The 23,549-nt window shown below is 53.6% G+C and overlaps 1 protein-coding gene across 1 annotated transcript in view; it reads right to left on the minus strand.

The window, feature by feature from the left end:
• The window catches only part of TBX15 (T-box transcription factor 15), a 97,533-nt gene extending 92,155 nt beyond the window's left edge, over nucleotides 1–5,378 (minus strand). Inside the window, exon 1 of the mRNA XM_065844323.2 lies at nucleotides 4,875–5,378. Within this exon, the coding sequence (XP_065700395.1) occupies nucleotides 4,875–5,076 (202 nt within the window). The 5' untranslated portion in view covers nucleotides 5,077–5,378. The remainder of the gene's footprint in view (nucleotides 1–4,874) is intronic.
• Nucleotides 5,379–23,549: the final 18,171 nt, after the last annotated feature.

The raw sequence follows: 23,549 nt of genomic DNA on the forward strand, positions 1-23,549 counted from the left end.
CACTCACATACACATTTGTTAGAAAGACATCGCATGAATAAATCCCAGTCCCAAACGCTTCTGCCAAAGGCAAAACTGACGCTCTCTGTGTCACACCTCGCTGTTACGGAGCATTGCTCATCGGCAAGCCTCAAGGACCATGCGAAGGATGGTGTACACCAACTAACTCACCCTGCGTCAGGGAAGGGACAAGAAAAAGTTCTCCGCCAGCTCTTGAAACCGTAGTCCCATCCACAGAGCACTCAAGCAAAAGCTGAAGTGAGAAAGCACGTCTGGAAGCAAACTAAGTCACTCCCCACTCACGGGTTTAACAACCACTGCTCAAAAAGTGGGACTCCGCATTCAGAAACTGTGGTAGAAGAAAGGAAGGGGGGGGGGGGGGGGGAAAGGCAGGTATTACCAATCGCATTTCTCCCGCTCTTAAACTTTGTTTGCCCCTCCGGAGGGGGTTTGTTCGAGGGCAAGAAGGAGTAGATACCCTGCGGTGGAGCAGAGTTGAGATGGTTATTCGTACCACCTCCCAGGTTAGGCAGAAAAACTCCACGCCATGGTGAAAGCGAGGGAGGTTTTACACTTGCCAGCTACGGAAGGTTTTGTCAAGGTATCGGATCTTAATCTTATGGATAAGTAACTGTAATAAACACGTTGTAGGTCTTAAAATGCGCCGGCTTGTTTTCTCTCGTTGCAAAGCTCTGCTGTGGTTTGTTAGCATAGCTTTAGAAAAATACAAGGAACGAAAAACAATTCGTTATGTGATGTCTTCACAGAGAGATTAAAAAAAAAAAACTCACAAAAATTTGTTTTGTTTGTAACTGATGTGTGCATTTTTAATATATGCGATCAAAAACACCGATGTGATTTGTGATATGAGGACTGCACTGGCGAAATTCGTTTGCAAACTCTCTGGCGTATTCCTTTGCGAGGAACAGGACCGTCCCAAAGCCGAGAAATTACAAATTTTTAGCCGCACCATTTTGCTCTGCCTCTGAAACGCCTGTGTAGCGTCTCTCTGTAGCGACCCCCCTGCCTAAGGGAGAAGCTGTGTTTCGAGCGATGAGGGGGAACGGTCCGCAGGGAGAAGACTCCCCAAAAAGCCCTCGTCTTAAACTTTCAACGAGCAAAGGTGCGCCCTCGGCTCTGCCTCGGTCTGTCCCTGCGCCCCTGGGACGAGAGAGGGAAGGGCCGACGAAAGCCACCGCTGTAAACGATGGTAAATAATACATACATCACGGGAAGCAACGCCTGGGTCCCCCGTGACCTTTTCGCTGCTCAGGTTTAATCTATAAATACCCCGAAGACATCCGAGCCCATTGTTTTGCTGCCCTCTGAAACCAAACCTGACAAGGGGACAGAGGGGTGCCCGCCGCAGCCTGCGCCCCACCACCCTCCTGCCCTCCGCAACGGCGGCGCGGGCGAGAGTCGAGGGTCGGCGGAGGATGCGGAGCGGCCCGGCGACAGGGCAGGACCGGGGGAGGCTCCACCGAGCCCCGCGGCGAGCTCGGCCTCTCGCCTGCCCGGCCCCACGCACAGCGCGCCCCGAGTGGGAGCGGGAGTAAAAAGAGGGGGTAGAGCCACTGTAATCCAGAATTCCTTTTCACAACTTCGTGATTAAAACCCGCACGTTATTAAAATCCAGTTTTATCCCCCTTTTAAACGAGTCTCGTAAAACAGCACATTAACTCTGGCGACAAGATTCATGGCTGAGACATAAATAACTCAGATGTTCAAGAGATATTTTTTACAAACCTTGGAGATCTATCCTCTGACTTTTCTCACCTTTCCCAACGCCACCCCCTGACCGACACCTCCCTCGCCTCTCCTGGGAAGATGCGGCCGCGGGAAGGGTCTCTTGAGCACTCCAAGCCACTCGGGATCGCCAATATTGTGGCCGAAGGGTTCGGGCACGGCTGTAAATTCTTCGGATTTCGCCAAAACGGGCAAACGAGAAGCGTTGCCTCCCACGTCCAGCCGAAGGCTGGGTTTTGTACAAGCCCAGCGCAGAGCTCCACAGAGGCCGGCCAAGCCCTCACGCCGGCAGCTGAGCGGGGCCGCCCCGCCGGCCGCCCCCCGCCCCGGGTCACCGAGCACCACTCGCGGTGGGAACGGAGAGGAAAAACCCCTCGAGACGTGGCCAGCGTGTGGGGGAGAAATCGCGATACCCGTCTACATGGAAAAGAGCTGCAAAAAAGGAGAGCGAAGTTTTACTCTTCCCTCGGCGGTGTTTGTTTGCCCGCGGCGAACGGTTTCAGCCTTTCAGACCTTCCTGGGCTGACATTGAGGGCTTTTATGCGAAACGACAGATAAATCGGGCTAGACCGATTTACGTTATCACACGCAAAATCAACACGTAATTTCCCAGCGCACACTGTAATATTTGTGGCCTCTCTGTAAGCACACCCGCCCCAGCAGAAGGAACAGCCCTGTGTTAATGACTACGCTACACAAGGGCAGCGAGTTTGAGTTTTGAACCTTTGGGAAGCAATAAAAAACTCCTTTTCTTTTCTTTTTTTTTTTTTATATCGCTGGAGATTTGGCAAGATTAAAATACTTTAGGTGTAATTTTGTTCTTAATTGGGTCTTGTAAAGATGGAATTTGGTGGCCATTATAGAGCCGCTAATCAATTTTCACCCAGCAGCAAAGGTACACCGCGAAGGATTTAAGTTTAATGAAGTGACTGTGCAAATTACAGTCACGGACTTTAAAGTCTATCAGCCTCCTAAAAATGATTTCTCAAACTGTTCTTGATTTCCTTTGCCTTATGAAAAACATCACATTTGCTTTCTAGGGTTTCAGGCATTAGCAGCCATTCTCCTTCACTCTCCAGTCTGGCGCAGGGGGAGTTTTCCAGTCTTCTATTCCAAATTCATGGAGAAACGGGCAAATTAAACTTCTAGACCGTCCAGAACTATTTCTTATTGTGGCTAAAAAAATAATGAGAAACGGTTCTAAAAATAAACAATGAAATATTTTGAAAAAGTAAACGGATGCCCATATAAGCTCTGTTATTGGAAAGCAGATTTTCAACGTTTCGTTCGCGTATTTATTATTTTGAATGAATAAGACTCAGAAACCGTGAGCTATTTTTTTAGTGGTCGCTTCTGTACCCTCTCCTTTACGCCTGTCGCTCCGATGGATGGGAGGTAGCAGATTTCACCTACTTTCCTTAGGATCCGCACCGGGAAAGGCTGCTGCTGTTACAAGAAAATTGAAATGCGGTCCTTTGAGAGCGGAACGGGATGAGGTCTCCGGAGTTCCCGGGTTTGGGCTCACTTCAAAAACACTTAAAAATTTTTTTAACCAGATATTTTCTACAGCTCTATCTCTAATTATTTCCCCTTTTTTGTTTGTTTGTTTATTCGTTTGCTTCTTTGTTTTATGCTGGAGTTTGGGTAGTTGATGTTTATTGAGAGCGCGGAGAACGTCAAGAGAAAAAAAAAAAAAAGGTGTTTTCTTCTCCAAGTGCAGCGGGCTGGACTTGGACGAGTGGAGGAAGTTTCTGTCCTTCTTCTTGCAAGGTCGTGCACGGAAATCGTTTGACTTTTCCCCCACACACTCAAATATTAAAAGAATAAGTAAAGGGAAAGTACCTAAAATTCGCTTTCTCTGCACACTATAATTGTGAAAGCGGGGCTGTCCGCTCCGTCCTATTTTAAGGCGATAAAAGCGGGGCGGGGGGGCGGCGAAAAGGGCGTGGGGGCAGGGCGGGTGCGGGGGCAGAGGGGGGCAGCGCCCTTTCACCCCTCGGGGTCGCCGTGGGTCCGCGGCTGCTTTTGCGGGATGGTCGCTTTAGGCCGGGGCGAAACGGCGAGGAGGACAGAGCAGATCGAGGGCTTCGCTTGAGCCAAATGATCACTCCAAGCTACCAGCTCCCTTTTAAATAAAAATAAACAATCTAATAAAAATTTAAAATTAAAAATAGCACGGGGAAAGTCTCGTGCTCGCTCTCTCTCTCTCCCCAAATACCGTGCAGCCGACCAAGGGGCCGAGGTGCCGGCGCTGTTTCAAATGCTCCGGTTCCCGGGAGGCGCCGGGCTCGGTAGCCGGGGTCGGACTCCTCGGAGTCCCCGTCGCCCGCTGCCCCTGCTGCTGACTGAGGCCCTTTTCCCTGCAGGGAGCACTGTCCCTGTGAAGAGGGAAGACCTCCTTTCCCCGTACCCCCCGCGCTGCCACCGGCGGCCGCGCCGTTGAGCTCCGGTGGGCCCGATCCCGGGTGGGAGTTCGCCGTGGGGCAGGGGTGCGTGTGCAGCCGGTCCCCGCCGCTCCGCGGAGCCGGCGCCCCTCGCTTCGGCGCAACGCCGATCTGAGTGGCCCGCCTTTTCCTCCACCGAAACCTCCGGTTAGAGTGGCCCCGTCTCCGCAGGGTAGACTCGGCGCGGCGGCCAGTGTGTCGGAAAGCCGCGCGGCAGAGGAGAGGGGTGATCCCTCCTACGGGAATGTAAGTTGCGCCCCACTGTTATGCCCCCGATCAACATGGCACCACCGCGGTAGTCGGGAAGCTCCAGAGCAAGGGTAAACGTGTGTCCCGAGGCACCCGGGAAGGATCATCGCTATCGACAGGCACGGAGAGGGAGGAGGAAGGGAAAAGTAGGAAACGGGTTAGACAAGCCATTCCCTCCCGAGACATCATGGAGTTGGGATGGAAAGAACAGTAGTGAGCAAGAGAAAAGTCCCCGTAAATCGGAAAAAAATGAAAATCCAAAGAATCTCCGCAAAATCCCACCCCCCCTTTTTCCTTTACCCTCAGTCCCGGATGTTTTCCGGGAGGCGCTGCCCGCCCTGCCCGGCGCCGCTCTCCCGGCAGGGTTTAGAGGAGAATGGCGAGGAGGGAGCGGGACGGGGGGGGGTGTCCCAGACAGAAAGGAGTTGCACTAACCGGGGTTGAGGTCCAGGCACTGAGTCGGGTCTTCATTGTCCCCTAGCTGGCCGTTGGGGCTGAGGCTTTCCATGGACAAATCCAGCCCCTTGTCCTCCCAGTCTCGCAGTTTCCTCTTTTTATTTGTTCCAATCAAGGCTTCTACCGAGAAAGCGTGAGCTCGGGAGCTGAGGGCCACCGCCGATCTTCGCCTCTCACTCATCTTATCCCCCAGCCCAGACCCCTGGGCAGATAAGCGGCCAGTGGCTGGGAGTGTAGAGCTCGGGGACCAGAGGCAGAGCCTCTCGCCTCTTTCTCCCCCCACTCCTCCCCAGCTGCACCCCCAGAAGAACCAGCCCTCAGTCTCTTGAAGGCACTACATGAGGTTGCAGATACTCCGTAGGCAGAGCCGGGAGGGTGTGCTCAGCCCAGGTCCCCAGCACTCGCTCAGAGGGGTTGCAGGCTTGATTTCATCTTTTTTTTTTTTTTTTTTTCTTCTCCCCTTTCCTTCTGTCTCTCTCTGATTGATCTAAACTTCTGGGATTTTTTTTTCCTCCAAGAGTTGGGCAGGCTGCGTGCGCCTGTCAAGGGAAAAAAAAAAAAAAAGAGAGAGAAAAGAAAAAAATGTCCCCGGCCAATAGGAAGAAGAGATCGGGAGAGACCCAAAAGCTGCGACCCAATGGGAAGGGGAGGGAGACTCGGGCTTCAGGGCGAGGAATTTTGGCCATGTGAGTCCTGGAGCACCGGCCGCGAGAATTAACTGTTTGAAGAACGGAGAGCCCTTAGGAAACCCATAGCTCTAAATGCAGAGAGGTAACAACTCCCGCACTCTCTCCGCCGCAATCCGGGTTCCTAGAGGCTTCTGTTAGCGAATCCCCACGCAAAGTACCCGAGAGGGGTTTTAGCACCCGGGGATGCCGGGTGAGGGGTTATTCTTAAAACGTCATTCATACTATGTATTACTTGCGCTTGCCGGCGGAATCGGTGTCTGACACGGCAACAACAACGTATCGGGAGAGTTTCACTTCAAAACGATGCGTGTCCGTGGAGCGGCGGGGCTGAGCGAGCGGCGTGGGCTGGCACCGGCAGAGAGGCAGAAGACAGACCCAGACACCCTCGAGCAGAGGAGCACCTTCTCTTTGGGAAGAGGGATTTATACATACACACACACACACACGCATATATATATGTATTTCCCACTTCAGCTGCAACGAAAACAAACGCACTAGCTAAAGATCCCGGCCGTTTGCCTGGATGATAGTCAGCATTTTATTTCTGCTCGCCTGTTCCCTCTGCTCTGAAACCCTTCAGGCTGCGGTGGGTCCGCAGCTGCTCCCGTGCTCCTCGGTCGCGAGTGGCGCGGGGGATTCGCAGGGTCAAGGTAAAAGGGCTGCATTTGAAAAGGTGAAGGAAGCACCCTGTGTTTTCATTAGCTGCTAGGACCACAGAAAAATACGTAAAGTCAAGCAAAACACCGTCTAGGGAAAATACAGCGGGGAAAGCCGCCGGGGGTTAATTCGATCCCGAGAACAGAATATAGGTTAAGAATTTTTAAATATATATATATAAAGTAAGGGAAGGAATTCATATGAATCGAGGCACGGTGAAAAGCGAGCGAGGATACACACCAAATTTCAGGAAGGGATTATTTTTCGCTGTTGTTTCTCCGATGCCCCCCCGAAGCCACAAAGCTGCTTCGAGCAGCGCCGAAGGAGAAGGAGGTTTTTCTTAAGCGAGGTTTTTCCATGGGGTTGGACACAAGCGAAGGGGGTAGGCGGGATGGTGGGGGGCACTTCATCAGAGTGATCCCACGGTGCCCATCTCTGCTTGGTACGTCGGGGCCGTTCAGCCCCCTCTCTCCGGCCTAAAGCTCTGGCTCTCGCCAGCGTTACAACAGCCCGCCGGGGTTCACACGCACGGAAAGGGATTTCGGATGAAAAGCGAGAAATAAGTCTTTTTTTTTTTTTTTTCGGGAACTCCCGGAAAAGCTAAGCCCTGTTATCTAGGCCGAGGAGCAGGGTTTGTACGTACTCATCACCCCCCCAACACGGCATTATCCCCTCCCTCCCCACCGTTCCTTTCCCCTCCCCTCTTGTATATCGCCTTTGACAGGTCACTCGCAGAGGGCTTAGCGCCGGACACAGTGGGACTGCCACAGGGGGTGTCGTGTATACCCCACCCCACATTGCCCCGCTCGCCGGCTCCGCGGGGAGCAACGCTGGAGCGGGAGCAGCGGGAAGAAAGGAGCGGCAGAGGCAGGGGCTGGAAGGGATCCGGCTGCGGGACTGACCAAGGAGCGGCTACCCATATGCGTTTTCCAGTGGGTCTCTCGGCTATGTGTCCTTTCCCCGGCGAAGGAATATCTCATAAAAAAAAAAAAAAGTTTTATCTGTTTCCAAAAGCCCCGGACACACCGATCAAGGCTTTTAAAGAGCTGGAGGGAGATTTTAGAAAGGGAGCCCAAGAAAACAGGATTATTTATAGAGTTTTAGCGAGAGAAAATTGTGTTGGAAAGGTATGGCGATTTAAACAAAATTTGGGGGCTGATTTAAGGGCCCAGAAACACATTTTCCACCACGCTAAGTGGGGGTTTACGGGTGGACGGTTTAAAACATCCCCGGTCCCTTTTTGGTCTCTTACCTGGGGGCTCTCCAGGACGGCGCTCGAGGTCCGTAAGCCCATGTCAGACCACGCCGGCCCTGTCAGCGGCACACAGCCCCCACAGCAGCAAGCAGAAACACATTAGAGTTTCCATGCCAATACGGTCCCTAATTGGCAGTCCCCAGGGAGCAGACCCTTTTGCCAGGGGCGAGAGAGCCTCTCCCCGTGGTCCCGGGAGCAGTGTTCGGGGTGGGCGCGGAGACAGCCGCGCCTCTCCCTCCTCCCTGCCGCTACGCCGATGCCCGGGAGATTGAGCACAGCTCGCCTTCCCTCTGCCCGTCTGCGCCGGGAGGTGAAAAAGCGATAAACACGAAGGCATTGCTGCTTCTCAGTGCGAGCGGAGGGAATGGGCAGCCCCTGCGGCGACCTTGCGGCCCTCGGCACAGGAGGATGTGCCGGGAAAAAGGCGAGGGATGGGGTGGAGGGGGGAAAGACAACGCTGCTCCCGCACAGGGATCTCTGGCACCTGCACTGAGAGGGCTCGCCCAGAGAAACCCGTGTTCCTCCAACTGAGGGATGGGATTTCGATTCAGGCTTTGCACCAAAATCTCGCTGAGCAAAACGCATTCGCGCTGCTCCGCCGACAACAGGTCCCCGGGACTCTTCTCAGGCGGAGCAGTGTTAGGGACCGCGTCCCAGCTTCCCGCAAGTGGGGTAAATCTGGAATTGGCCTAGGTTTAATCTGAATTCAGCCACTGAGATCCAACTCTGACCCCCGTCAGGGAGGGATGAATGCGTCATTTTGTCTGGTCTTTAGTCCAGACCCTTACTCGCAGGGGTAGTTCCCATTAAATCCAGGAAACTGCTCTCTGGAATAAAGTGGCAGGAGCAAGGGTCGCAGGGCCAGGCCCCGAGGTTTATAAAGAAATCATTCACTCCTGATTTCTAGTTGTCGCAGAGCGAGCCTGAAAATATTTGTTTATATATGGAAATATTTGGGGAAAAAAAAGATAAATAAGGGGAGCCGGCTGCGGGGCGGGAGTGCTGTCCAGATGTGCTGCTCGCAAGGACTTGAGGCCAGCTAGTTTCAAACCCTGCTCCACAGCAAGGAAAACTTTACTGAATGTCCTTTAACCAGACTTAGCACGGGTATTTTTTTTTTTTTTAAGTTAGTAATTGAAAACAATGTTAAAACTAGTCAGCGAGTGCAGTCTGTCTGATAATGTGAGCGAGTGATTTACTGGACTTTAATGCAACGTCGATTATCTTTTAAAATGGACCAGAGGATTTCGAGGCTCGTGGTCTCGTAAGAGCCGAGCTTAAAGCGAACATAAGTCGCCGCTTGGAAACTGCAGCGAGGTGATGTTCCCGGACTGCGCGGGGTCAGTTATTGTGACTGCGAAAAAAATATGCCTGCAATTTATTTTTATGGTCTACACAAACGGTATTGTTGCGTATTATTAACTAATTCATAATTATACCCCTATTATGCCATCGATTCGTTCCCCTCCTCCCTTTCCCCCGGTTTTCTCAGGCTTTGAGAATTGAACCACCACAAAATATTTACAGTCTCAAGTGTTTTTAAATGGTCTTTGTTTGTGTTTTACAGAATCAAAATATCTATTAGTGTTTAAACAAACACCATGCCAGTTTCTTAAGCCTTCCAGATGTTTGCAATAAAATGTCAGGTTTTGCCTTTGGGACTCGAAATAAAATTTAACTACCTTCACCCTGTAATTATTCTCTTAGCTCTCCCTTCATAAATTTATCTGCTTTCTATCAGGAGGGAGAGAAAAAAAAATCCGATTATACACTTGAACTATAAAAACCAGCCACTACTTTCCCTCCATTTTACCAGGACTTCTCCACCGTTTGTTTCGGCACCACAAACCAACGCGCTTACACTATTACTGGCTCTCCTGATTTCGGCACAGTAGAAGGAGACCAGGCAAAGCAGAAACGCATCTGCAGGTTTCCCGGGCTTAAGGCAACAAAATGCTCCGTGTCCTAGATATGTTCCCCCCTCTCTGCTCAGCCCCATCCCAGCCCCAACGTTCCCAGAGGGATAGTGAATCGGAAACTTAAATTGTCCCTGAAACTTCCTCCAGTTCCGAAAGTCACTTCTTCGCAGGCACTAATCAGACCTGACTGAATTTCGGATCCTACCCGTGGAGCAGTTTGGAACTAGGCAAGTATGGTGAATAATTCAAACAAAACACGTCCCCTCCCCGCAGACAAATACGAAAATCAGGGCTAGAAACCCTTCTGACTTCTCAACTTGGAACAACACAGGCAGGGTTAAAAGCCATGCATTTTGTATTTATCACTCCAAACCTCGGAACAACCCAGAACGAGAAGCAAGTGTCTAGATTATCTCTTCACTTGTCGCCGACAAACCCGTTCCGTGTGAGTGAAAGCGGGGTCGCCGAGTTTCTACAGCTTTCGGCTTTCCCTGCATGCATAAAACCCGCAGATACACACAGGCGCTCTTGGTCTATTCCTCGGTCCCTGTGCGCTGCAGTCCCCGAACACAGCCTGGGGGTGCGCCCGCCCGGGACACCACACTTCACACCCACGGGCGCCCTGGGACCCTCTTTCGGCTGCTCCTGACGCCTGCTTTTCTAGAATATATTTATCCCCCCCCCCCCCCCCAACTCCGCGCCCCGCTCCTTTCCTCCTCGGGAAGAAACCTTCCCCTGAAGATTTTCTCCCTGCCTTATGCTGAGATTTTGCTGACAGGTGAATCCGCGTGGCTGCTACTCTCGGGTGGCGAGAGGCAGGAGGCAGCTCTATGGAGAGCAGAGGCTGGCAAGGCCTCTGGAGAGCAAGTCTCCCTAAAAAGGCTGTGGTCCTCTTGGCTTCTCCGAGCAGGAGAGGGGCGTGGAGGAAAATAGGTGCTTAATCAGACATGTCAGCCTTTCCACAGCTCGCCGTCAGCCACGTTACCTTATAGACAGCAATATGTCCCCCCGCGACAAGAGGTGGCAAAGAGAGACGAGGTCGCTCACAGGGGAAAGCGGGTGCCGAAGCGAAAGGGGGGGTCCTGGGCTCTGCCGCACCCCTGCGCGTTCCCCGGGGCCCATCTGCGGTGGGTGGCTGGTGTTTCCTCGGGGTCTCCTTCTTCCTGAACCTACCCCCGTTTGCAGGTGGGCTCGGGGGTGGTGTTGGCCGGCAGGAAGGGACTGAGGGATCTCAAAGCGGTTCTTTGATGTATTTTTTTCTTTCCAATAAATAAACCGCCCTTACGGGATTTCCAAGGAGATCTAGAGGGTTAGGGGGACTCGGAAAGAACGGAGGAAATCCACCTCCAGGGCTGTATCTAGACAAGCTCTAGGATAAGAGCTTTAACCAGACTGATTGTCAGAACCAGAGCACAGGAGCCGGTCCCGGTGAGGCTGCCCACCAGACGACAAGCATCTTCCTGAGCCCAAAGGACTCAGACCTGCCGCGCTTGGGTCAGCACCGCTGTTGCTCCGAGCTCGGCCCGGGCCGCCGACGCTGGGATGCCGCTCATCTCAAGCCTTGCTGCGGCGCGGCCAGAGGGATGCCAGGCGCACCGGGAAAACCGCCCGGGGCCAGACGTGGGACAGCCCACGCGCGAGTCCCGGCGGGGAGATTTTAATCTAAGAGGTGGCTCTGCCCTGCAGGGAGTCTGGATCCACTTTTCTGCGGGGAAATAAAAAGAAATCGGTTTCACGCCGGTAGCAAACAGCATATACATGTCGGCGCGTTGAAGAGCTACTTCTTCGCAGATTATTGCCGCTATTCGAATTTTGGATAAATTGAGGGTTTTGAAGTTCGGAGGGTGGGTGGTTTTGTTTTTGTTTTGTTTGTTTGTTTTTCCCCAGCCTATATGCAACCTTCGGCTCCCAAACCCGCGGGACTGAGTGTGATGGGTGTGGAGGTCTGGGGCTTCACCCGCACAGGGTGTCACGGTACCTTGCAGCCGCCCCAGATGAGACTGTAGGGCTGGGAGGAGGAACGGGAGCGGCCCAGTCTGTTCTCTCCTCCCCTTGGTCCAGGCTGGACCCACCGGGTAGTCACACTCTCCCCTTGTCGTGTCCCCTCCTTGTCCCCACACCTCGCACACGCCGAAAAAGCGGCGTTCACCGGAAAACGCTGCGGGTCTCGCACACAATGGTTCTCGTATGGAGTGCTGTAAGCGGACAACTGGCTTCTTGTTACCGAGACGGGATCCAAGGTTCGCGTTTCCAGGGAAGAAAGCCGAGGTGCGCACAACATTTCAGTGTGTGTTCCGTCAAAAAATAAATATAAGAGGGTTATTTTTTTTCTCTTCAGGGTAGAGGTCTTTTAACCAAGAGAGGTCTGTGCGCTACTCTACCTCATACATGATGTGTTATACTGTAAACAATCCCGTTTAGGGTCGATCCTAAACGGATCGGACTTTAATGGGACTATTCAAAAGAGCAGTAGCTGCGGGATGTGATCAGTCTGCTACCGAAATCAGGCGTTTATCTCGCCTCGCTATCAGCGGTAGGCACGATCACAAAAACAGGACAGTGGTCCCCCGGCCTCCACGGTGGGCAACGTACATGGTACATCCCCGGGGAACTTCAAACACGACGTATTTCGCGCCACGTGAAACACGACAGCGGTGTAAAGCAGGCGGCTCAGAATCCCTGCTCCGGTCCTCACAAAACGTTCATGAACTGTCGGCCCCGGGCTCCCTTTCTGCATCGAAAACCTCGCCCGTTTTTGCTCCGCACCGGGAATTTACCCGGATTTATTATTAAGCTAGTTTTTCTTAGTTTCTAATACTGTTTTTATTAGTTTATAGTAACCAAAACGCTACTGGAGACAGGGCTATCCCAGAGCTGGGCTAGCTGGGCTGTCCCGGGAACCTTTGCTCTTAGTGCTTGCGGTCCCCCATTTGCCGTGCGCCCTGCTCTCCTCCCGGCTGGACGACAGAAACCTTGGAAGCGAACAGAGGACGACGGGCGATACTGCCGTGTGGCACCACCTGATTCAGCTGGACCTTTATCCCTCTCTCTGCGCAGCCTTCTCGCCTGCCACACACATGGCAGAAAACGCGGGGAAACCTACAAAGATTCCCCCGCTCCCGCCTGGTAGCTTTCGTGTTGGGGCCACTTTCTATCGCGATATTGTTGTTACGAGTGAATTTATCTCTTCATACCCCAGAGAAAACCTTGCCCCCAAGCCGCAATCCCGGCAGCATGTGAAATGCTCCCCCGGCTGCAAGGCCTCTACCTGTCCCCGTACCCCCGACCCTCGTGTTGCCCCCGGAGGGGGCACCGAGTCGCCCAGGGTCAAGCGAGCGACGTGTGGCATCCTCGGAGGAGGGGACGGAGGATCGAGCTTGCAGCCCATCCCCAGAGAGCTGAAAGCCCACTCCCGAGCGCTTTCCGGGCTGGAGGCGTGAGGCAGGTATGGAGTTCGCAGCCACAGCGAAGCAAAACCGGGACCAGCGGAGGATCAGGGGCTGGTGGGGAGGTAGGCGCGAGTGGGACGCCTGAGCTTGCAAGGCGCCGGCCGGCGTGCCTAGCCCGCCACGGGAGCCTGCACTCGCCCTCTCCCACAATGCCGTCTTTCGGGCCCTCGCAGAACAATGTTTTGCGGGCGGGGAGACGAAGGGGTGGGGTGGAGTGTGCAGCAGACAGCTCCTGTCCGCAGGGGCCGAATCGCACGGACACCCTCGCAGCAGAGGAGAGCGGAGCCCCTCGGCTGGCCGGGACGAGGGCAGGCAGCGCGGCAGCGCTTCCTGAGGCGGCCCGAGGTGGGCGCAGCAACCGAGAGTTTTCGTGTGAAACCAGTGCGGGCGGCTCAGCCGCACCGGACTCCGGCTTTTCGCAGCAGGCGCCGGCTCTTGTCTGGCACGGCCGGCTGGCTGCGGTGGAGCTCGGGCGGGTGAGGTGGGAGAGCTGGATGCGGAGGGGACAGAAGAGGCAACACATTAGAGAAGGATCTGGCAGATCAGCACAGGTCGGAGTGCGAAGAGGCTTCATCACTCCAAGGGGTCAGCAGACAGCGAGGGAAGGAGACCCGGCTGCAGGGCTCGGACCCACTGCCCGTGTAGGGGGTGTTCAGCCGCCTGCATCCAGCGGTTCTTTCGTGCGTGGGTGGCAGCGGCTAAATAGGTGCTCCTGACTTTTGGCTGCAGTCAGGCGGGATCAGCATGACGACAGCGGCCGCACTGCAACCAGACAAAGCCAGCCTGTGCCACACTGCAGCCGCGCTCGGGGAATAGGGGTTCTGCCTTTGGAAAACAAAAACACAATAGCAATTAAGCGTTCATCTGAGTGTGACTGCTTGTTTGGCAGACACTGACCGGAACCTAGAGCCTTTCCCCTTGCCAGCACACATATTTGCCCGCGTTTCCCTCCTTCTCCATCAGTGAGAGAGGCGTCCCGCGCCGGGACACCCCGCCGAGGGAAAGCTCTCCAGCGATCAGGACGAGCTTCCGGCTGTGGGTGCACCCAGATCCCACCCGAGGGGGCAGGCATGCGCAAGGGGAACAAGTGTGGCGTCTTAAAACAGCAGGGCCGAGCAATAGCTTCAGAGTCAAAAATGTCCCCGTAGCAATACTGATTGGAAGGTTTCTTCTTTACAGAAATCTTATTGCAAATCGGTGCATTTGTTAAGATCCCTCTGTGCCCTGATAATCCTCCACTGCCGCATTTGATGGCTTTCCGTTGATGTGGTTTCTCCTCTTGCCTTCCAGGATTATAAAAATCTCTCCTTCTCCTTTCCTCTCTTTTCCCTCTGAAGCCGGGTTTCAGAGGAATGTTGGCTAAACCTCCTCAACTGCTGCTTTCTTTCCCCTGTGATGGCAAATTCGGCGTCATTTGTGGACTTGCCCAATGCAAACATTGCATTAAGAAGTATTTCAAGGCATTTTATTGTTGCTCTGCAGTCCTTTGATGTGGTCTATAGGCACCAATTGTTGATCTCTCCCTGCGACTCCTCAGTGTCAGCGTCTCGTTTCTGGTGCTTTTGTCCTCCCCCCGTTTGAAAAATACTGTTTCGGAACGGTGGCGACAGATCCTGTCACCTGACCCGTGGGTCACTGCGGTCCCACTTCCAAAGCGAGAGCCATCTGCAGCGGTACCGGGCTGCCCCCTTCCCTGGAGATTGCAGATTTCCCCTCCCCGACGCTGTGATGGGAGGCGGCGGTGTGCCTGGTTGCCGAGTCTGTCCGGCTTTCCGGTGGCGTGTGCTTCTCTCCTCGCACCTCTGCCCCGCCGTACCCGGGCTGTGAGGCTCCCTGCGGGGGAGGGAGCGAGCGGCCCGCACCGTACAGGGGAGCAGGGGGCTGCGGCAGTGACAGCTCATCGCTCCGGGCCGCGCATCCGTCGCCGTGAGACACGCCAGCCCACGCGAGGATCCACCCTGCGGAAAGGTGTCTGCTCTGAGCTGCCTGGGCACTTTAGCCAGAGACCGGCAGCTGGAGGCATCTCACCCTTTCGCAGCAGTGGGGTCGGAGCCAGGTCATTGTGGCGCCGGTGACTCGCGTGGGCCCAGTCGGCCTCACACCGAAATCCTGACGGGGGTCCGTCTCCATCCGCGCCGAGGGAGAAGGGCGCATCCTCAGCGCATCCCGAGCGGGGTGCCCCCAGGCACGGCAGACCCTGGGCCCAGGCCCCTCCAGCGCGGACACTTGGCTGACAGGGTCTGGAAACAAATTCCCGAGGCAACGACAGGGTCCCGAGAGAGCAACTTCACGCTCTGCCGTGGGTTGGAGGGAGAGCGGGCTGACCGGAGTAGATACGTTCGGGACGGAAACGCCAGGCAGCGATTGACCTGCAGGAAAATTACCCGCGTTCAAGGACAGGTTCAACACAGCCCACTCCGGCACTTCACGGCCAGCAAGCCCTTCGGGAGCACGGCGCCGCTTCGTTTTTAAATGGCAGAGTGATGGAGTCGGTGACTCTCGGTTCCGCTCCCCCCTCCTTCCGCACATTTGATTTTTCTAAGCAAAATAAACTCCCGACCTGCGCGTGGGTGGGTCTCTCGCGGGAGTCGAGCCCTTAGGCAAGTGACTGTGGGTCGGTCAGGGACGGGGGTGTCCCGAGGAGGCCCCAGGCCCTCCTGGGGACGGCAGCTGGCAGACTGCCGTTCCTGTCCGAGCGATCTTGCTACTGCCCTTGCCATCACCGCGGGCCCAGCCCTGGCCGTGACCGTAGGAAACGGGAATCTCGTTCATGCCCCTCCGGGTAGGAAGGGGCAGACGACAGAGAACGGCGCAGGGCACCGTGTCAGGTTGGCTCTGGTAACGCCACCCCACGCAGCCCCGAGCTCGGATCATTGCAAGGAACTATAGGCTCCTGGTTTTGTATGGGGCGACCATTACTTGGGAACGCTCAAAAAGGATTGGCCATTGACCAGAGAAAGCAGAGGACTTCCCTCCTCTCCCGTCTCCTCTGACGAAAAGAGAACGGGCCCCTCTGACATGCCGAGCCTTGGCCCTCACCATGCCACCAGCCGCGCCTTTAACAGTTCCTGAGCCCCTCATCACCCGACGTGTGTGCGTCTCTCGCCGTGGCATAGCGCCCCTCCGCCAGCCCCGGGCAGGCGCAGGGAAGGGAAGCTCCTCGCACGCTCCAACCAGCCCTATGTGTACTGGCAGACGCTTATCCCTTGTGAACGAGGTGGGATGTAAAACTAGCCCTGAGCAGATGTTACCGCAGCCAGGCTCGTTTGGAGAGAAAGCCCCTTCCTTCCCCGCCACCTCCTTCCCGCGTTCTCGGCGTTTCCTCCCCGCCTCCCCGGGCCCTCCCCGCATTGCCCGATGACCTCATTCCCGGCATGTTTGCCATTACGCTCCGAGTTACCCAGCCATTTTCTTAAAAAATTAAAAAATATAAATTGCTGCTTCGCGAGATCAAAGTAACGATTTCTGATGCATATGGAGACTGGAGAAAAAAATTCGAGCAGCAACAGTTGCACAACTTCAAAGTGGTTTTTAACAATGATTTCTCTCCTTCCTCTCCTCCCCAATCTTTCAAGCATCAGATAAAGACAATGGGTTCCGTGGCTGTTTTCCAAAGAAATAACCTGCCTAAAGGGCCGTACAAAATCTCGAGCAGACAGGAAACACCTTACACAGCTTTTTTCTTGCGATCGAATAGAAATAATACGAGACTCGTCTTTCTACTAGCCCCAAGCCCACCGGTACTAAACGGCGTCTGCGGTGTGTGTTATAACGTGTAGGGAAACGAGTTTCAGGCTCGGGCTGCCACTAAGTCTTTATTCTTTTATAGAGGCTTCTAACAGCCCAGCACATGCCCCGTATAACACAGAAACTGAGTGTAACCCAATAAGTTGAAGGGAAGGAGCAGAGGGCGGCAGTGACGGGAAGATTTCACCAGCAGACGCCCTCGGGCTGATAGGGGATGCAGGGGACGGAGAGAGGCAGGTCCCGGGAGCGGCAGAGAAATGTTTGTTCCGTCTGATAGGAGGGATATGCCTGACCCGGGGCCGTCGGCATCACGGATCTCAGGGAGGGAGAAGAGAGCAGGTGAGGGAACCATGCTCTCTCCAAGCCCAGCTTGCCTCTGAGGTCACTTCTTCTGGAGCTCGGTGGCCCTCAGTGCCATCGATTTATTCCGTTTACAAAGATAAATATATTTCCTTTCCCTCTGTGTCTCTTAAGCCCCTGAGTCCTCAGGACGGGGTGATGCCCACAGCGACCGACTGAGGCCGAAAAGTGTAAGCCCTCAAAGGCGGCAGCTCCAATGGCTTCGACCCTGCTCTCCTGACCCTCTGTCACCCCGCACTTGTCCCTTTTATCCCCTTAATAACTTCAGGGTCGTGCCTTTCAACTTGGAGCAGGGGAGAATAAATACTTAAGGTTTCCCTAGACAAGGAAAAAGCCGATGGCGACTCAGGAGATGTAACTAAGAACCCTGGCAACAGACACCTTCGCGAAGATAAAGTTAATGGACATGTACGTAAAAGCAGAGACGGAGAAGAAATTCCTCAGAGAGCTGCAGAGGAGAAATTGCATCGTTTTGCTCTCGGCTCAGGAAACCAAGAGCAACTCAGAGGCTCTCCTCCAGCACTGGAAAAGGCCAAGCTGGGTCACCAGAAGTGCAAAAGCAGTTCTCACCCTGGGCCGGAGCCCCGGGCCTTTAGTTGTAAGTCTGCCTCCGAGGCGATCCTTCCCCTCCCAATGCCCATTGCACCGGTGGTGGAGCTGTGCCAACTCTCAGCTGTGCTTCGGCAGATACCACGCGGCTGGGTCACACCTTCCTTCCTCCCTCCGCCCTGACACCGGGCATGCGGGTCGGCTTCTACAGTGTAGGTTTTACGTGACCTGCTTTTATTGTAGCTACTTTTTTTTTTTTTTAGTTCCCGTTTTGATTTTTTAAACGCACGTCTCGGGTGGACGCCGTCTAGTCCGTATTAGGCGATTAACCCTCTTTATTGCTGCAAAGATTTCCAGGCTCTCCATCCCCTCTTTAAGTTTCACGACCGAGCCTTGGCGACTCGGTTTCTAGGTTTTGCGTGGCGCGTTTCATAAGCGAGGCTTCAAAGGCCGCCTTTTCGTTTTAACCTCGGCACTGGAAAACAATTTAGCAAACACTTCCCCCTCCCTGAGAGACCGAGACTGAGCCGGTGCACAAGCTCCAAAGCCTCGCTGGAGAGAACACGCCTCGGTGGTACCACATGAATCGTGGTGTCCCACCAGCTCTCGAGGTGTTTCCCTACCAAAGCAGAGGCTCTCAGTACCTCGGCTTTACAGCACAGTCCCCTTTGCGGCTGTAAACCTGAGCGGAGTTGCAATAAGAGCTCGACACCCCCACCTTCCCGCACCCGGTACAAATAATCATCATAATGAGCTGCAGAGCAAACGTTTCGAGGTCAGGATCTCCGCAGCTGCAGCGCTTCCCTCCTCCACGCTTTCACGGTTAAACGCCAAGCGGCTCGTCCTTTCGGAGAGCAGTTTTTCTTCAGAGTATTGACATTTTCTAAACTATGTCTGTCTAGAAACAGAGTTGGGTTGTTGGCCTTAACTCTTCTCGTCCTCTAAGCGTGATCCGAAACCTCGAAATCATTTATTTTCCGTTTGCAACGGCAGCTACACCACACACAAAAAAAGGGGAAAATACCGAGGGGAAGAAACGATTTCAGAAATCAGCTAATGTTTATTTCCGGAAGAAAGCAAACAAACGGAATCAATAAACAGGTAACCTATTTCAGATGCGGCTAGAAGAAGATGAGTGTTGTCTCTTTTCAGAAAACACAGGGGTTGACACCTCGTTTACACGCTGGCGCGTCTCGAGAGCTTTTTACGGTCTATGTTCGTGTATATAAACCTAAATACAAATACATTTCCTCTAAGGAAGCCCTCTGAATTTTGATTGCTGTGTTTGGGTTTTGGTTTCTGGGCCTTAGTTGTTCAGGAAGGAGACGGGTCTTTCTTTGCCTCATGAGTCAAATAAGAACGAATTTGGGAGCTCTTGAGGGGAGACACACCCAAACCAAATTGTTAAAGGACTGGATATATACTTCAGTACTCACTAGTTTGACCCAGGTTGCCTCTCCAGAAAGCCCGACCCCAAATGTAAATAGACAGACAGATGGACAAACTGGCAGGCAGGGACACAGATTTTGCAAGCTAGAAAAGGAGCTTGAATTCAGCCTGGAAAGAAGTGGCAGAGTTCAGAGAGTGGAGTTCACTCAGATATATTTATTTGGATAGAAGCATATATCGCTTTCACAGGCACTGCCTTGCACGAAATTAAACCACACCAACACTTCCCTGTCAAGTTCAGAGGAAGAAAGAACGCGGAGTAAACTGTTCCTGAGCAGCTGAAGATAAAAATCACACTCGAGACAAGATGGTCTGGCAGCTCAGACACAGCACATAAGAAGGGTCACAACCAGGGGCTATATCACTCATACTCACCTCCTCTGCCTTGCCCGCGGGTAGTGTGGAGACCAGAGACAACACTTCTAGATGCCTTCAAACAGAAACCAGGCACGGACACGGCAGCTTAACGCATATACACACACACGAGACTTGAGAGGCCGGCGAGCCCCTGGGTGCAAACTCCCAGTTGGGATGAGTTTCGGGAGTGGCACAGAGAGCCCTTGCAGCCCTCGAGGAGTGATTTGCGGGGACCCGGCAGCGTGATTTTGTGCCAGCTGCGGGGGTCCCCAGGCGGAGAGCCCTCGGCTCTATCGGGGTGGCATGGCAAGGCAGCGGGGGCCAGGCTGCCGACTCCGGGGCGGCCGTACCTGGGCGCAGGCAGACTGCCCGACACCTTCTCCACTCCGCCTGCCCTCTGCCTTCACCCCGGAGGGGTCCGCTCGCACTGCACATCACCTTGCACGCCAGACCTCGCATTAGCAGCCCCTGCCTGCACTCACGTCCAGCAGCTCTCCCGGCTTTGCAGGCATCCTGTTTCATAAGCGGTTTTACATGTACCTCTTTTTCTTTTATTTCCTTTTCTTTCTTCCTCTCTTTTTCTTTCTTTTTCTTTCTTTCTCTTTCTTCTTTTTTTTTTTTTTTTCACACAGAATCCTAACTCTTATTCTTGAGGTGTTTGCCATTACAATTCATCTGTCCGTGCTTAGCCTATTTTCTGCAACAGCAAAAACGATTTTGCAGGGCATTTTTAGCTCTGTCTTACGGACAGACTCGCTTTCTCGGAATACTGTTCAAAGTGTATTTGTCCTAGACTTAGTTTAATATCTCTGACTCAACGGATCTCTCAAACCATCCTATAACACTGCAGCGCCTTAGAATGTGGAAGGAGTCAAATACATATAAATATGCCTTTCCCAGCTCAAAGCTGCCCAGGTCGCAGGAATTAGGGGGAAAAACTAAACCATATGTGTACAATGCCACATTCCGTATTGCGCTGTAAGATAAAGAGCTTTGCAGCATCGATTCAATGGAAGTCATTAAAAAGAAAGCCCAGGAAGATTATATCCGTATTTGCGAGGCAAATGTTTGTTTAGAAAATTTATTTCGGACATAACAACGTTTGAGGAGTTTGCGAGGCGTAACGCGAATCCTTGATGTAGGCGCTTAGGTCGCCTGAAGTAGAAGAGGCAGTAAAGATACTCGGCGGCGCTGACCTCTGGGACTCCGGGAGAAGCCGGTATCGTAGACCTTCCGCCCAGGCTGAGCACCAGCAGGGGCAGGGGAGGGAGACCGGCTGCTCCGAGCCCCGCAGAAGTGACGCGCTGCCCGCACTCGGCACCGCAGCGCCGCGGGCTCCAGTATCCGCAAGTCGCCGCTGAAACCGCGGGGAGACCGGCGGGACTCTCCGGGCTTTGCCGATACAACAATAAAAATTATCAGCGGCATTTAACTAAGGCAACGGAACAGTGCCGGGGGCTCAAGGTTTCATTTCTCCAAACGTATCAACCCTCTTTAAAAAAAAGAAATTTTTTTTTTTTGTTCCCTCCCCTAGATTGGTTTTCGTCGTAGGGAAGTTGCTGCAATTTTCCCCGCTGAGATGTCTGAAAAAAAAAAGCACTGCAGCCCATCGCTGCTGCCTCTCCTATGCACGTTGTCTCTGGGGTATTTTCACGTGAACATGGAATTTAACCTCTCGCTCATCCCAAAGAGCTTAAACCACGGGGAATGTGACATGACAGGGTGCTCTGCAACTCGCAGATTAAGTCCGTACCTCAGCAAAACATGCTCGCTTCGGCCGAAATAGGATGAAGGCAATTATTGCCTTGATTTAAGAGCCCCCGAAAGCCCCTGGATGGGGACATAGACGCGTGTAGTTCTGCCCACCCACGAGTTTGGGACGCTAGGAGGACGGCAAAGACGAAGGGCTCCGGATTAGCCCCTCTCCTCCATCACCTCCCCCGCCATGCCGGGGCTCGGACACTTACAACCCTGTGAGCTCACGGAGGCGAGGAGATGCAGGGCCATGCGAGGTTTAGCATCACATTGCAAGTCTCAAAGAGGCTCAAGGTTGGGATACACGGCCAGGGTCGGACGTGGATTTCCAAACACCACGTCTCTGTTTCTCTTTCGAAGGCATATTTAGCTAGTCTTAGCAGAGGCAGCGGGGGACGAATAGTCAAGAGGAAAATGTCGTGTGTCGGAGCTCGTACTACAGCGAAGGAAGGCGGGCATCTTCATCTGCCGAAATATTCGTTCTGTTCTCGCTGCAAGTAGCGGGATCAGGTGTATTTTGCCCTTTCGATCCTATCGCCCTCCCTTGAAAACAAAGTAATGGAAGGTTTCCTAGGCAGTGCAGCACGCTTCTCCCTCTTTCTTCATATTTCAGAGGTGACGGCTCAGGCCCATCCTCGTCTCGTATTTTTATGTTTAGGGAAGCGGGAAGGGCTTCGCAAATAACACTCGAGGAGCAGATTTGATCGCGCCCGCACAGTCCCCTCCCGCATGCTTTCAAACCAGTCGGCCGCCGAAATCATCCCCAGCCTCAGGCTCGCTTGAGGGCATGTACGGGGGAATAATCGTCGGGAGACGGACCGAGAGGGGCTGAAGCCACCTTCGTTACCCTTGCAGGGCTTCAGTACCTTGAAGGTGGTGCAAGCGCTGCCCTATTTTCTGCTCTGAAATCTACAGGAGGGCGAGGAGGGGGCCCTTCGAGACGCCGAGATCTCGGGACGGCCTTGAGTGCTGGGGCTCTACTCCGTGCAGTAAGCATCTTCCCAAAGTGAGGGAGGGAGAGAACAAGGGGCTCGGAAAGCCGACGCGCAACTTGAACGTCAAGACGCCCCCTAAACGTTTTTGACGTTTGGAAGGGCTCGCTGGGTGCCCAGAGGCCACTGGGGACCTCGGGGACACAGCACAGCCCCTGTGCGGAGCCGCGCAGCGCCGCGGCACGGAGCTGAAGGGAGACCTCCTGCACTCAGCCCGCAAATAAGGGGCTGAGCCGGGCTCCCTCCCTGTGGGTACTAGTTTTGAATTTGGAACGCAGCGCTGCATCTCCGTGTACTCGTGGAGCCAGACAGCGGGCACGGCAGCGGAGCACATGCAGAAACAGCTCCGGGACACCACGGCCCTGTGCTGGGGCTCCTTCCGGAGGGCGGAGAGGGGGAGGGCCGCCGCCCTTCCCGCAGCCCCGCCCAGAGCCCACGGCTGCCCCCTGGCGCCCGCCGCCGCGCACTGCGCCCCCCCGCCCGCTGGCCGCGGAGGGACCCACGCGCGTCGCAGCTCCCCTCGCAGAGACTGAGCAGTGCTCCCCACCACTCTTTAACTCCGGTGACACTTTCCCCGTCAAACCTGTTTTCTCCATTGGTTGCAATTTTCGGGGAAGGGAGCCGGGGGAGGCTTGCAACAACGGCAGGCTGGGGCATCCCAACCTAGAGACACCCACCAGCAGAACGAGGGCCAAAAGAGCAGAGGAACCGGCTCCTGAAAAACAACAACAACAAAAAATAAAAACATAACAACCAACCAAAACCCACCAAAGTGTTTACTATTCAGGAAATTTAGCAATTATTTTTCCCCTCCCTGTAGTGGTATTAGCCTTCTTTTGATACTAGATCCTTGCCAGAGGCTCTCACTTGCATGCTGCAGGGACGAGACAAAGATTAAGGAGTTGCAGCAGAGACTGTAGTGTAAGTTTCTTTCGGAATATTTTCAGGCATTTTACAGTAGAACAAAAAGTTAGAAAGCAGGAGCCTACAGGTTTCTGTAAGCAGACAAATTGGATCCATTATTTATTACACTGGATTGAACTGTCTGCCCTCCAGCATATTTCATTGTTTATTCATGCCACAAGCACTGCTAATAGAGGATCTCAGGAAGAAATACTGTAACTCAGTGTCAAGTGAAGGCATCTTCAACTGGAAGGCTCAAAATGCTTAGCAAGTATTAGTTTAGCCTCCCAATACCTGCATAATGAAGTCTCCTATGCTTCATTTTATAGCAAAGTGTGGCAAAGCACAGTTAAGCAACTTGCTCAAAGGCATCACAGAAATAGAAGGTAAAACATATTCCTAGTTTTTCTTTGCTTAATCGAAGAGCAAAACTCTTCCTGCAGAAATAAAACTAAAGGAGCAGAAAACTGCAAGGCACATGAAGACCCAAATCAGATTAAAAGCAACAGACCAAAATGGCCTTGCTGATGAACATTTTGTTTTCTCTGTGAAGCTGCAGAAAAACATTCTGTT

This window comes from Patagioenas fasciata, chromosome 1 (assembly GCF_037038585.1).
Source record: "Patagioenas fasciata isolate bPatFas1 chromosome 1, bPatFas1.hap1, whole genome shotgun sequence".
Classification (NCBI taxonomy): domain Eukaryota; kingdom Metazoa; phylum Chordata; class Aves; order Columbiformes; family Columbidae; genus Patagioenas; species Patagioenas fasciata.